Below are 14,043 nucleotides of genomic sequence, written 5' to 3' on the forward strand. Positions count from 1 at the left end.
AGACAGGGCCTTTCTCTTAAAAGGGAACATTTTCTGCCCAGTGTTTTACTTAATCTTCTCAATCTGGCAACCGTGCGCACATGCTCTGTCTGGGCTGTAAAAAGAACTGATGATCTGACCACACCGACAAACATGTATGTTGGAGTTTAGCGATGTTCATTGTGAAATTCTGCTCGAATGAATGTCATACAGCCAGTCTGCATTCCTTCACGAAGCCCTGTGTGCCGTCAGAGTCTGAATGAACTGTCAGAGTTTTGGGTGAATAGACTTTCAATGCAGGGACAGAAATCTCTCAGATTTCATTTAAAAATATCTTTATTTATGTGACGAAGAGGAATGATCGTCTTATGGGTTTGGAACAACATAAGAGTGATTAATTGATGACAAAATTTTGAAGAGTTAGTTCATCCAAAAATGAAATTTCTATCATTAATTACTCACCCTCATGTCATTTCAAACCCGTAAGTCCTTCGTTCATCTTTGGAACACAAATTAAGATATTTTGGATGAAATCCAAGATGTTTTTTTCTTTTTTAATCCCCAATAGAAAGCAATGTAATTACAGTCATTCATGTGAGATGTTCATGTGAGCACCACGACACACGCGAGTGATGCTGACGCTGGAGCTGGCCGATACTGAGCCGGCCTTTGGACGTAAACAAGGAAGTGCTGAACTGCGTTCACTCCTTCAAATGAGTATGAGTTTGACAGGGTAGAGAAGAAATTGATGAATAAAGCAATTATTTTTGTTTTGTTTTTGAACACAAAGTATTCTCGTCGCTTCATAAAATTAAGGTTGAACCACTGTAGTCACATTGACTATTTTAATGATTTAGTACTTTTCTGGACCTTGAGGGTAATTATGTTGCTTTCTATTGGGGATAAAAAAAATCTCTTGGATTTCATCAAAAATATCTTACTTTGTGTTCTGAAGATGAACGAAGGTCTTACAGGTTCGGAACAAGATGAGGGTGAGTAATTAATTACATAAATTTCATTTTTGGATGAACTAACACTTTATGTGTGTAATGTTAAAAAGTGTAAAAGATGTCTGAGTTTTGTTCGGGCCTTCCTACACCCAGCAGCCCCTTCAGCCTGAAGATTACCTCACAGTTTGTGGTAAATGTGGCCAGTCAAGTGAGGACCATGTAAAATGTGACAGCTGTGGATATATGCTACCTGCTGAGACTTTGCCCCTTTCTGCTGTTACATCAACACTGCCTCCTCGCCCCTCCATTCGCTCGCAGCTGCCCAGCCTTCAGATAAACAGAAGCTTTTATGAGCCCACCTCTGGGGGGTGCTCTCAACAGCTAGATGTTATAATAAACCCATCGGTGCGGATCACACATGGAAATATGCTTCTCCCGCACAATGGAAGACCCGTTGCCACTTCTGGGAGCTCAGCTTGTAATGGACACAAGCAAGCTGGAGGCAAGAAACAGCAGGTCACCAAACCATGTGAATTAAATGACCCTAGTAAGTACACTACACTTCAAACGCTTACATCGCATATCATTCTCATATATTCATTGGTTTGTTTTCGGTTAGCTGGCTCGATTTAGCTTTTTAGATATGATAACTTTGTGAGGAACAGACCCAAATTATAAGTAGGGTTGTAACAACTAATAGATAATAGATTCTGAAAATATTCAGCAACGAATTTGATCATCGATTAATCGCATCTGTGCGTTGTGCATGAAAACAGCTGCCAGTCATTATACAGTAGTGAATAACGCATTTCTATAGACAAAACACATTTGAAATATAGCAGAGGTACAGACTGAGCTGCTACGGGAAAAGCGCACAATCTACAGGTGCTGGTCATATAATTAGAATATCATCAAAAAGTTGATTTATTTCACTAATTCCATTCAAAAAGTGAAACTTGTATATTATATTCATTCATTACACACAGACTGATATATTTCAAATGTTTATTTCTTTTCATTTTGATGATTATAACTGACAACTAAGGAAAATCCCAAATTCAGTATCTCAGAAAATTAGAACTTAATTTTAAATAATTATTACTTAAGACCAATACAAAGAAAGGATTTTTAGAAATCTTGGCCAACTGAAAAGTATGAACATGAAAAGTATGAGCACGTACAGCACTCAATACTTAGTTGGGGCTCCTTTTGCCTGAATTACTGCAGCAATGCGGCGTGGCATGGAGTCGATCAGTCTGTGGCACTGCTCAGGTGTTAAGAGAGCCCAGGTTGCTCTGATAGTGGCCTTCAGCTCTTCTGCATTGTTGGGTCTGGCATATCGCATCTTCCTCTTCACAATACCCCATAGATTTTCTATGGGGTTAAGGTCAGGCGAGTTTGCTGGCCAATTAAGAACAGGGATACCATGGTCCTTAAAGCAGGTACTGGTAGCTTTGGCACTGTGTGCAGGTGCCAAGTCCTGTTGGAAAATGAAATCTGCATCTCCATAAAGTTGGTCAGCAGCAGGAAGCATGAAGTGTTCTAAAACTTCCTGGTATAAGGCTGCATTGACCTTGGACCTTAGAAAACACAGTGGACCAACACCATGGCACCCCAAACCATCACTGACTGTGGAAACTTTACACTGGACAAGCAACGTGGATTGTGTGCCTCTCCTCTCTTCCTCCAGACTCTGGGACCCTGATTTCCAAAGGAAATGCAAAATTTACTTTCATTAGAGAACATAACTTTGGACCACTCAGCAGCAGTCCAGTCCTTTTTGTCTTTAGCCCAGGCGAGACGCTTCTGACGCTGTCTGTTGTTCAAGAGTGGCTTGACACAAGGAATGTGACAGCTGAGAACAATGTCTTCCATACGTCTGTGCGTACTGGTTCTTGAAACTCTGACTCCAGCTGCAGTCCACTCTCTGTGAATCTCCCCCACATTTTTGAATGGGTTTTATTTCAAAATCCTCTCCAGGGTGCGGTTATCCCTATTGCTTGTACACTTTTTTTTCTACCACATCTTTTCCTTCCCTTCACCTCTCTATTAATGTGCTTGGACACAGAGCTCTGTGAACAGCCAGCCTCTTTTGCAATGACCTTTTGTGTCTTGCCCTCCTTGTGCAAGGTGTCAATGGTCGTCTTTTGGACAACTGTCAAGTCAGCAGTCTTCCCCATGATTGTGTAGCCTACAGAACTAGACTGAGAGACCATTTAAAGGCCTTTGCAGGTGTTTTGAGTTAATTAGCTGATTAGAGTGTGGCACCAGATGTCTTCAATATTGAACCTTTTCACAATATTCTAATTTTCTGAGATACTGAATTTGGGATTTTCCTTAGTTGTCAGTTATAATCATCAAAATTAAAACAAATAAACATTTGAAATATATCAGTCTGTGTGTAATGAATGAATATAATATACAAGTTTCACTTTTTGAATGGAATTAGTGAAATAAATCAACTTTTTGATGATATTCTAATTATGACCAGCACCTGTATGTTATCCAAATCTTGAGAATGCTTTATATAGTGTGCGTCAAACTAACTTGTCAGCTTTTGGTTTGACGTGGCTTGATTTGGCATAGGGCTGCTCGATTATGGCAAAAAACATTATCAAGATTATTTTGGTCAATATTGAAATCTCGATTATTTAACACACCTAGGGAACAATGTCTCTTTCACGGCTTAATGTACTTTTAATAGCACAATTTAATATCAAGCACGTCCTGCAGTTTAACAACAGTAGACTGCAATTTACATCACTCTCTTATTCGGCTGATTTGGATGTTAAGTCTGGGTTAGGGAGGAATGAAAGCACACCGCTGTGAAGGCAACATACAATAAAGGAACAAAGCAGCACATAATAATAATATTACTAATTATAAACATTCCAACATAAATATTGTACTATATTCTCAATATTCAAGTACTGTTTAATCTGAGTTAATATTGAGTTACTAATACTGAGATAAAATTTTTTTTGATCAGGCTAAACCAAAAGCTGTCATATGAGATAACATCAGTAATCCAGATCTGTGTTGTCTGTGTGTTTTGATGAAATACAGTTGTGCTGTCCAGTGATGATGATGACGAAAGTGATAATGTCAGCAGCACAGGGACCGTTAATCGTTTAGACAGTGTGTCGCCACGGCCCGCAGACTCTGCCCACTCATCTCCAGCGCCCTCCGGTGGTCGGGTGGAAGCAGCGGTGAAAGCAGCTGGTGAACTCGAGGACCCTAGTGCTGACTTTTTCACACAGGCAAACCACAGAAACCTGCTGCCCAAGAGGAGTCGCATGAGAGATCCAGTAAGCAGTGTTACATGTGTATCTGATTTTTTTTTTTTTTTTTTTTTTTTTTAATTTGTGGAGCACCTGCCATGCAATAATTGCAATAAGCTTAGTGCTTTGATACTTTTGATATGAAAATAAATCTGAGCTTTCAAATCATTTCAGTTTTATTACAAAAAACAACCAATAAATAATGTTTTGGCGCTTCAAGCGGCACGTGAACCGAGCATCTCTTCCTTTTTACTCCTAACTATTAGCCTGACGTGGTCATACTCAATTATAGTTCGAATATGAGTCTGATACTGCTCCATTGGGCTTTGATTATGGGGGCGTATTTCAACCGATCCAGGAAAGACCTCAATTGGATAGACCTACAACCAATCAGAGCTACAGAGTAAGTGACGTATGTTGAGCGACACATAGTTGTCAACAGAACTCTTCTTAGCGACCATCGGGGCCAGCTGATAAATCAAACTTTTGCTGAATCCCGTAGGAAGGACGGCAAAGACATCTTTCCCATAGACAAATGCCTTGATCGCGGCCCTCTGTTCCTTTTTTCAAATTAATGCGCTGTCGATATCTTCTATAACGGACGCGATGGCGGAATCTACACATCTCAGTTCTTCAACAGCCATCATTGTTGTAAACTAATTGACCTTTCGCAAAGACCCGCCCCCCTTAGTTACTGTTGCTTTGTCCGACAAGCCGTGGCGCTGTCACACCACACAGAGTGGAAAATACATCGTGGAGCAAAGAGGAAACTGACAACACATCGACAGACGAGACAGAGCAGGTTACTTATGATATTAAACAAGTCCCAGCTTTCAAACTGTGTAGTTATTTAAAAAATTCAAACAATAAAAAACGTTTTGTGGCTCTTTAATGGGTTGTGACCATGACCGTGACAGATTGCTGTTAGCGCCTCAGCTCAAGAGGCTCGTGAACCGATCATCTCTTCCTACTAGTCCATTTATAGCATCAAATAAACATGAATGAACATGAGAATGAATGTTGTTTCAAACGCGGAAAGACGTCAATATGCACAATTTTTCAAGTTTAACTCCACCGAGGTTAATCTTCTAACTCCTGACTGCTTTGTCGGACAAAATGGCGGATGCGGCGTTCTGATTGGTTAGATCGTTTGTCAATCAAACTCCCCAAGCGCTCTTTGATGACGTGGCTGATTACGTTTCTGGTGATAATCTGTCAATCATCGCCCTGACAATGTGATTGGTCCGAACAGTTTCTGTTCGGGCATAATTACTCCTCTACGGATCGAGTCCAGACCGAACTCCCGACCTCAAAATGTTGTGGGCGGGGCTAAGTTCGGCTGGCATCCAGGCTACCTAACTATGGCTCCAAATAAATGAAAAAGAAAGATGAAAGATACAGTACAACTTACTGAAATGCATATTGTCTCAATCAGTGCTTAACCCGCAGAAGGATGTCAATAAAACAGCTTTTAAACTGTCATGCAATGTTGCATTTACCTCAGGAAAGTTATTCAATGTCCATAGCTCCATAGCTAGAAAAAAATACTAGAGAGGAACATTTTTATGCATTTTTATTATTCTTTTATATTACATTATATTTTTACTCAACCTGTTAGGTTAACGTCTCATTTATTGTATGTTTAAATAAATCTGTAATGAAAACAAGTTTTTATGATAGCCACTAATTAAATGTTTATATTAGGGCTGTCACGATTCCTCTATTAAATTTGAGTACCCAATTTTTAAAAAAATCCTCGATTGCAAAATACCGGAAGTAGTGCATTCCACAGACTAGAATCCATGAGCCGCATTATTAGACCATTTTTTAAGGCTGCATGATATTTTAATACCAATTAAAAATCATACTATAGTATAGGTCTATTATGAATTCACAAAGGCTATGATTCAATTAAATAAATATATGTCCTGCAGGTTTAATATATGCAGTTTAATTATTTACATGCACGTAGGTTACATGCATCTCAGAGCGGCTTTGTTCACAGTAAATGCTGCTCCACATGAACTGTTACCATTTACATGCGTGGAGCGCATCTCAAACTCCATCTCTGTGTATGCTATGTGTGGCAAGCTGGGCGGGGGGGCGAAAGCCATGGGAACTGAGGAGCTCCGGGAGGATAAAAGGAGGAATGATGAGAGAGGACCAGGCCTGTACTCTTTATGTTGTCATTTTATTATGTTTATATGCGGCAGTTGTCCGTGTGGGCTGCTGCTTTATTTCTTCTGTACTTCTTTGTGAGGGCTGCCCTTCTTCCCTGAACCCTTTAACTTTGTTACACTGTGATTTCAGGATGCTTGTAACGTTCATCTGGTAACACAATGTGCGCCATTTCATTAGATTTGCAATGTAAATCATTTATACACCTATGCCAACACAGTAGAAACATCAATATCTTTCTAAATATGTGCACTGTTCATCGTGATTTCAAAATAAAAGTTTAAACCCACACTTTCGGTTTGCATGTTTTGATGTCCACAATGACAGTGGTTGTAGCATCATAAAGAAGTTGCCAAATATTAAAGATTAAGCGAACATTTGAATATCATTTGGCCGATATTAAAAAAGGGATTGATCATGCTGTAAGTGTAACAACAATCTCCTGCCCTCTGCAGGAATTAGTTATTATACATGTACATGTAATGCACATGTACATATAATGCACACAAGTTGATTGTTTATATTATGTATATTATATTGTATTTTAGCAGTGTTCTATAGTACCATATGATTACTTGCTTTTGATACTTTATTTGAACCAAATATTATTGCCTCGTTGTTATATACGTCATTTATTTCAGCGTTGAATTGAGCAGCTGAAGTTGTAACCTTTTAATTTTAACTATTTTAATATATTAATATAGCAACTGACAGGGTTTCTTGAATACTTCACAGTATTAGTTGAGAAGCTGTTTTTTGAATCAAGAGCTTGTGAATCAGAATCAAATCAATTAGTGAAATTAAATCTTCAATATCCCCTCATAACACAGCATTAGCAAGTAGCAAATCATGATTCATATCTGTAAACTAGACATGAGATAATGACATGGATCAATCAGAATTTGTATCATTATGAACGTAAGAGAATTATTAATTATTAGTTTATATTTTAAGAAACATGCAGATCTGAAAATCTCTATAGGATGTAGAGTGTGTATTCATTTCTTGTTTGTGGTGTACTTGGAGTCTGTATTTTTTTTTTTTTAATTGTTATTTTGCTCTTCCAGTTTGGGAACACTGTGTTTGAAGATCCATCTCCATCTAAGAAGATGAAAATGGGGCAGGTGCAGAAGTTGGACAGTATTATTCTGGAGTGCAGGAGTGTAAGGATTGGCACACTACGCAGGATGGTCACCAAACCGGTTGTGGTGAGATCACTTAAACCAAAAACCTGCTTCAGATCACATGCAGAAATGAAAATTGTCATCATTTACTATTCTTCATGTCGTTCCAAAGCCGCAAACAATCTCTTTATGAACTTTTTGAAGCATCAAAGTGTTAGTTCTGTGGACTGTCAATGGAGGCACAGAAATCTCTCAGATTTCATTAAAAATAGCTTCCTTTGTGTTCTGAAGGTGAACGAAAGTCTTGCAGGTTAAGAACGACATCAGTAAATGACCAGAATTTTCAATTTTGGGTGAATTAATTCTTTGTTTTTTTTCCCCCCTTTTAGTTTACAGTGGATTACATTCAGCTGGATACAGAAGGTAAGATACAGCTTTGAAGGGAAAAAAAAAAAATTACTGTTCCAGTTTCATTTGTCATTTTTTGCTGTGGTGTTTTGATTTGGAGGTCCTGAGGTGGACGTGTTGGAGACCGTTTATTTGAAGTCGTCGGAGCTGACCAGGTGTGAGTGGTGTAACGTCAGGAAGCTGCCAGTTCTGTTCCTGCAGACCACTGATGAGGAGTGCCAGCGTTTACAGGCTCAGCTGCAGATGTCTCAGGACAATGGAGGAATATGGTACGACTGTAACGGCAACAGTGAGTATCGGAACTGAATCATATCAAACCAGCATCAAAAACTTAATGGTGAAAGCATTTCCTTAAGGGTCATTGCACAAATGAAAAGTTAGTTCTGTGAAAAGCTTTAGCAGCATTTCCTTATAGATGCAGCAACAGACTAAAGGCCAATTCACACTGCACTGACCAACGTGGATAATAACGTGGTAAATCACTTCTTAAACATTCCACGACCCAACAAATGCCGAATCAAAATGTTCAGTCGGTGAAAACAAGCACTGACCAACACCACATGTACAAACCCGATTCCAAAAAAGTTGGGACACTGTACGATTTGTGAATAAAAACAGAATGCAATGATGTGGAAGTTTCAAATTTCAATATTTTATTCAGAATACAACATAGATGACATGTCAAATGTTTAAACTGAGAAAATGTATCATTTTAAGGGAAAAATAAGTTGATTTTAAATTTTATGACATCAACACATCTCAAAACAGTTGGGACAAGGCCATGTTTACCACTGTGTGGCATCCCCTCTTCTTTTTATAACAGTCTGCAAACATCTGGGGACTGAGGAGACAAGTTGCTCAACTTTAGGAATAGGAATGTTGTCCCATTCTTGTCTAATACAGGCTTCTAGTTGCTCAACTGTCTTAGGTCTTCTTTGTTGGATCTTCCTCTTTATGATGCGGCAAATGTTTTCTATGGGTGAAAGATCTGGACTGCAGGCTGGCCATTTCAGTACCCGGATCCTCCTTCTACACAGCCATGATGTTGTATTTGATGCAGTATGTGGTCTGGCATTGTCATGTTGGAAAATGCAAGGTCTTCCCTGAAAGAGACGACATCTGGATGGGAGCATATGTTGTTCTAGAACTTGGATATACCTTTCAGCATTGATGGTGCCTTTCCAGATGTGTAAGCTGCCCATGCCACACGCACTCATGCAACCCCATACCATCAGAGATGCAGGCTTCTGAACTGAGCGCTGATAACAACTTGAGTTGTCCTTGTCCTCTTTAGTCCGGATGACATGGCGTCCCAGTTTTCCAAAAAAGAACTTCAAATTTTGATTCGTCTGACCACAGAACAGTTTTCCACTGTGCCACAGTCCATTTTAAATGAGCCTTGGCCCAGAGAAAACGCCTGCGCTTCTGGATCATGTTTAGATATGGCTTCTTTTTTGACCTATAGAGTTTTAGCCGGCAACAGCGAATGGCACGGTGGATTGTGTTCACCGACAATGTTTTCTGGAAGTATTCCTGAGCCCATGTTGTTATTTCCATTACAGTAGCATTCCTGTATTTGATGCAGTGCCGTCTAAGGGCCGAAGATCACGGGCATCCAGTATGGTTTTCCGGCCTTGACCCTTACGCACAGAGATTGTTCCAGATTCTCTGAATCTTTGGATGATATTATGCACTGTAGATGATGATAACTTCAAACTCTTTGCAATTTTTCTCTGAGAAACTCCTTTCTGATATTGCTCCACTATTTTTCACCGCAGCATTGGGGGAATTGGTGATCCTCTGCCCATCTTGACTTCTGAGAGACACTGCCACTCTGAGAGGCTCTTTTTATTCCCAATCATGTTGCCAATTGACCTAATAAGTTGCAAATTGGTCCTCCAGCTGTTCCTTAAATGTGCATTTAACTTTTCCGGCCTCTTATTGCTACCTGTCCCAACTTTTTTGGAATTTGTAGCTCTCCAAAAAAAAATGAAATCCAAAATGAGCCAATATTTGGCATGACATTTCAAAATGTGTCACTTTCAATATTTGATATGTTATCTATATTCTATTGTGAATAAAATATAAGTTTATGAGATTTGTAAATTATTGCATTCCTTTTTTATTCACAATTTGTACAGTGTCCCAACTTTTTTGGAATCGGGTTTGTACAGTGGCTCCTAAAAATGTTGCACTCTGTCTCCACTTTGTCGGATCAGTGTGTTTCCCCTGTTGTGAAAGTGGTATGAAGTACATAAAGACTGTTTTTTTAGGCCCAGTCCCAAATGGCACCCTAAACCCTCACAGTCTTCCTCTGAGTCTGCACTTTCTTGACTGCTGGGTAAAGTCTGTGTAGCTCGCAGACTTGCAGGCTCAGCAGAAGAAGCGCATTGAGGGCGCATAGCGCTTGCGAGCACCCTTTTGAAACCTAAAATGATGAATGGGACACCCTACGGTCTCGTGGACTTAACGGACACACGCACACGGCAGCCATTGTAAGTCCACAAGACTGAAAGTGCATAGAAGTGTGCCATTCTTGAAGGACCAGCACCACATCCTCTTGTACTGCTGTTTGAAGAATTTATCTTCCAGAATCTGGCAGTTTTGAAAGATCATTTTTAGTCCATCTCTGCAAAACGGACTTCACGGTAGGAGATGGACTAAAAATGAACTCTCAAAATTTACTGCCAGATTCTGGAAGATAAATTCTTCAAACAGTGGTACAAGAGGATGTGGTGCTGGTGGTCATCTTTTAGGATTCTTTACCTAACCTAAGTCTCTGAGGGTACGTTTATACGACAACAATGTACTAAAAACGGATACGTTTTTTCTTTTTACATATGATAACGTTATTAAAACTATCCCGTTACGGATTTCCCGGATCCGTGAAAATGACTAAAAACACTGTATTGCGCATGCCAGACAAGTAGTTGGCTATATCACCTTGTAAAGAAAAACTACGTGCCTGCGCATACACATTCTTTTACAGAGCACTCTCACCAAACATGTATGCTCTATCTACCTTATTTTTTTAGTTTACAGCACTTTGATATTCTTCTCATTATTTCCCTATAGCGGCTAATAAATCAGAAGTCTCGCAGATTCACAGAAAACACCTTACTTCCGTATTGAAAAATAAGGTGGATAGACTAAACACGTAATACGCATGTGCATGTTGTCACCGTTTTCACAGATTTACGTTTTTGCAGTTTACACGGAGATGACAACGGTATCGTTTTCAAAAACTTGCACTTTGATACCCGTTTTTAAAAGTTTACGTTTTCAGGCCAACAAAACACCGTTGTTGTGTAAATGAACAGCCAAAACGTATAAAAAGTTTTCGTTTTTTAGCTGAAAATGGTGTCGTGTAAACAGCCCCTGAGATCCTGACACCTTGCACTTCTGGAGACTCCAGGTAGGTTGCAGTTCTGGAAAATGGTGGTGCTGGAGACTCCTGATGGTCTCACACTTAATTCCTCACCTTAATTCTTAATTCTTTTGCAGTTAAAGGGATAGTTAAAGGGATAGAAAATTATTTACTCACCCTCAAGTAGTTCCAAACCTGTATACATTTCTTTGTTCTGCTGAACACAAAGAAAGATAATAGAAGAATGTCAGTAACCAAACAGATCTCACCCCCCATTTATTACCATAGTAGGAAAAATAAACACTGTAATATTACGTTAGCGCAAACGGTTCAAGAGTTAGAGTAATGTGAATACAGCTTGGTTAGGCGTGTCGCTGACGACACATCCAGTTTTAAAGGGTTAAAGAACTCAGATAAATCATATATTGTCTTAGTCATGTATTAGTCATAGCGTATCAGTCTTCTGTTTATTCAGCTACAGCGATAGTATGGTACCCATAGGGATTTCCTGGAATTGCATGCTTTATCGTACTTCTGCAAAGCACATTTGGAGTTCCTGCGTGAGCTTCCTCTGGCTTTCAAATGGAGCAGCATTTACTACTGATCACAGAGCCACGCTTCACTGACAAGCTGTGCATAAAAAAAATCGCAGCCTTTGTTTAATTTTGATTAATCGTGCAGCCCTATTGTACATGTCTAAATCAGTTAAAGGTGCCATCGAATGTTATTTTACAAGAAGTCTAAGGTGTCCCCTGAATGTGTCTGTGAAGTTTCAGCTCAAAATACCCCATAGATTTTTTTTAATTCATTTTTTTGACTGCCTATTTTGGGGCATAATTAGAAATGCGGCGATTTATGTTGCGGCCCCTTTAAATGCTCACGCTCCCCGCCCACGGAGCTCGTGCTTGCCTTAAACAATGCATAAACAAAGTTTACACTGCTAATATAACCCTCAAAATGGATCTTTACAAAGTGTTCGTCATGCATACTGCATGCATGTGTCGGATTATGTGAGTATTGTATTTATTTGGATGATTACATTTGATTCTGAATAAATTTGAGGCTGTGATTCATGGCTAACGGCTTATGCTACACTGTTGGAGAGATTTATAAAGAATGAAGTTGTGTTTATGAATTATACAGACTGCAGGTGTTTAATAATCAAAATAACGACGGCTCTTGTCTCCGTGAATACAATAAGAAACAATGGTAACTTTAACCACATTTAACAGTACATTAGCAACATGCTAACGAAACATTTAGAAAGACAGTTTACAAATATCACTAAAAATATACCATATACCACTGATCATGTCAGTTATTATCGCTCCATCTGCCATTTTTCGCTATTGTTCTTGCTTGCTTACCTAGTCTGATGATTCAGCTGTGCACATCCAGACGTCCTGCCCTTGTCTAATGCTTTGAACATGAGCTGGCATATGCAAATATTGGGGGCGTACACCCCGACTGTTACGTAACAGTCGGTGTTATGTTGAGATTCGCCTGTTCTTCGGAGGTCTTTTAAACAAATGAGATTTATATAAGAAGGAGGAAACAATGGAGTTTGAGACTCACTGTATGTCATTTCCATGTACTGAACTCTTGTTATTTAACTATGCCAATATAAATTCAATTTTTAATTCTAGGGCACCTTTAAAATGAGTTAATGATTCGACTATAGTGGCACTGTTTATAGCCCCAGACATAGGAGTTTTTTCAAAGTGATAAATGGAAAGGTCCCACACAAAAATTGTGAACTCTGTCATGTATGTATTTGTTTTTCATTACTGGATAGATATACTGTGAAATTGCTCAAAGCTGGTAGGGATTTTGTTTCAAGGTCACTTTTCTTTCGTTTCATCATTGTTGGTGATTTTACTGCTTACATTTGGACTAAATCTGAAATGTTTTTCTCTTTTTATTCCCTTTCTTATTCTGCTGATGCTTTCCAGACGATGAGAAGTATATTGTGTTGATTTTTGAGAGCGGCCCCAACATGCAGGAACAAGTGTTTCTGGAGGATATCTTTGCTGAAATTGGCCGAAATAACAAACTGACAGATTTCCCTAAGAAGATCAATTTTGATGAGGCCAACGTTAGACTGGTTGAGTACAATAAAGCCTCCAAAGAAAAAGAAAAGGTGAATTATGTTGCGCTCATTCAAAATTATTCTGATTTAATTTTAGAATCATCTATGTGTTAAAATTGCCAATATTCTATCCTTCACCTTAGGTTAAAGATGACAGAGCTGCAGAATCAGCAACACCATCTTCATCACCCTCAGCATCCCTTTCGGTTGTGACGGTTACCGTGGCAACAGCAAATATAGCCCCAACAGCCCCCATTCCTTCTCCAGCAACTAGCTTCACAACACGCATGTCTGCTCGGCTCCAAGAGTACTGTGAAGAGGATGATGAGATGGCAGAGCTCCAGCCAACCTTCACTGGTCCAATTGTCAAGTAAGACAAATTACATTGTAACTTTTTTTTTTTTTTTTTTTCAATAAAATATAAGACTCAAGACTTTTTCTGCTAGCTCAGTCCAGGCAGTAGTACAAATTAGGGCTGGGTGATATGACAAAAATTAATCGAGTCTTCCTTGTATTCATTTAGAACACGTAATGTTTAATCAAAATGTCATAATCTGCTGGTGAGAATGACGGATTTCTCTTTGGTGAAATATGGACAGTCATCCAAGATTTCATATCCTACTGGGCCCTCTATAGGCCATGACCAGCGACTAGTTGACGTCAAGCT

The 14,043-nt window shown here is 39.2% G+C and overlaps 1 protein-coding gene across 1 annotated transcript in view; it reads left to right on the plus strand.

Annotated features, from left to right (window-relative positions):
- senp6a (SUMO specific peptidase 6a) overlaps window positions 1-14,043 on the plus strand; it is a 55,747-nt gene that overhangs the window by 18,581 nt on the left and 23,123 nt on the right. The window contains 7 exon segments of the mRNA XM_048206184.1: window positions 1,083-1,476; window positions 3,996-4,237; window positions 7,456-7,596; window positions 7,902-7,935; window positions 8,021-8,209; window positions 13,240-13,427; window positions 13,520-13,746. Of these exon segments, the coding sequence (XP_048062141.1) occupies window positions 1,083-1,476; window positions 3,996-4,237; window positions 7,456-7,596; window positions 7,902-7,935; window positions 8,021-8,209; window positions 13,240-13,427; window positions 13,520-13,746 (1,415 nt within the window).

This window comes from Megalobrama amblycephala, linkage group LG11 (assembly GCF_018812025.1).
Source record: "Megalobrama amblycephala isolate DHTTF-2021 linkage group LG11, ASM1881202v1, whole genome shotgun sequence".
NCBI lineage: Eukaryota > Metazoa > Chordata > Actinopteri > Cypriniformes > Xenocyprididae > Megalobrama > Megalobrama amblycephala.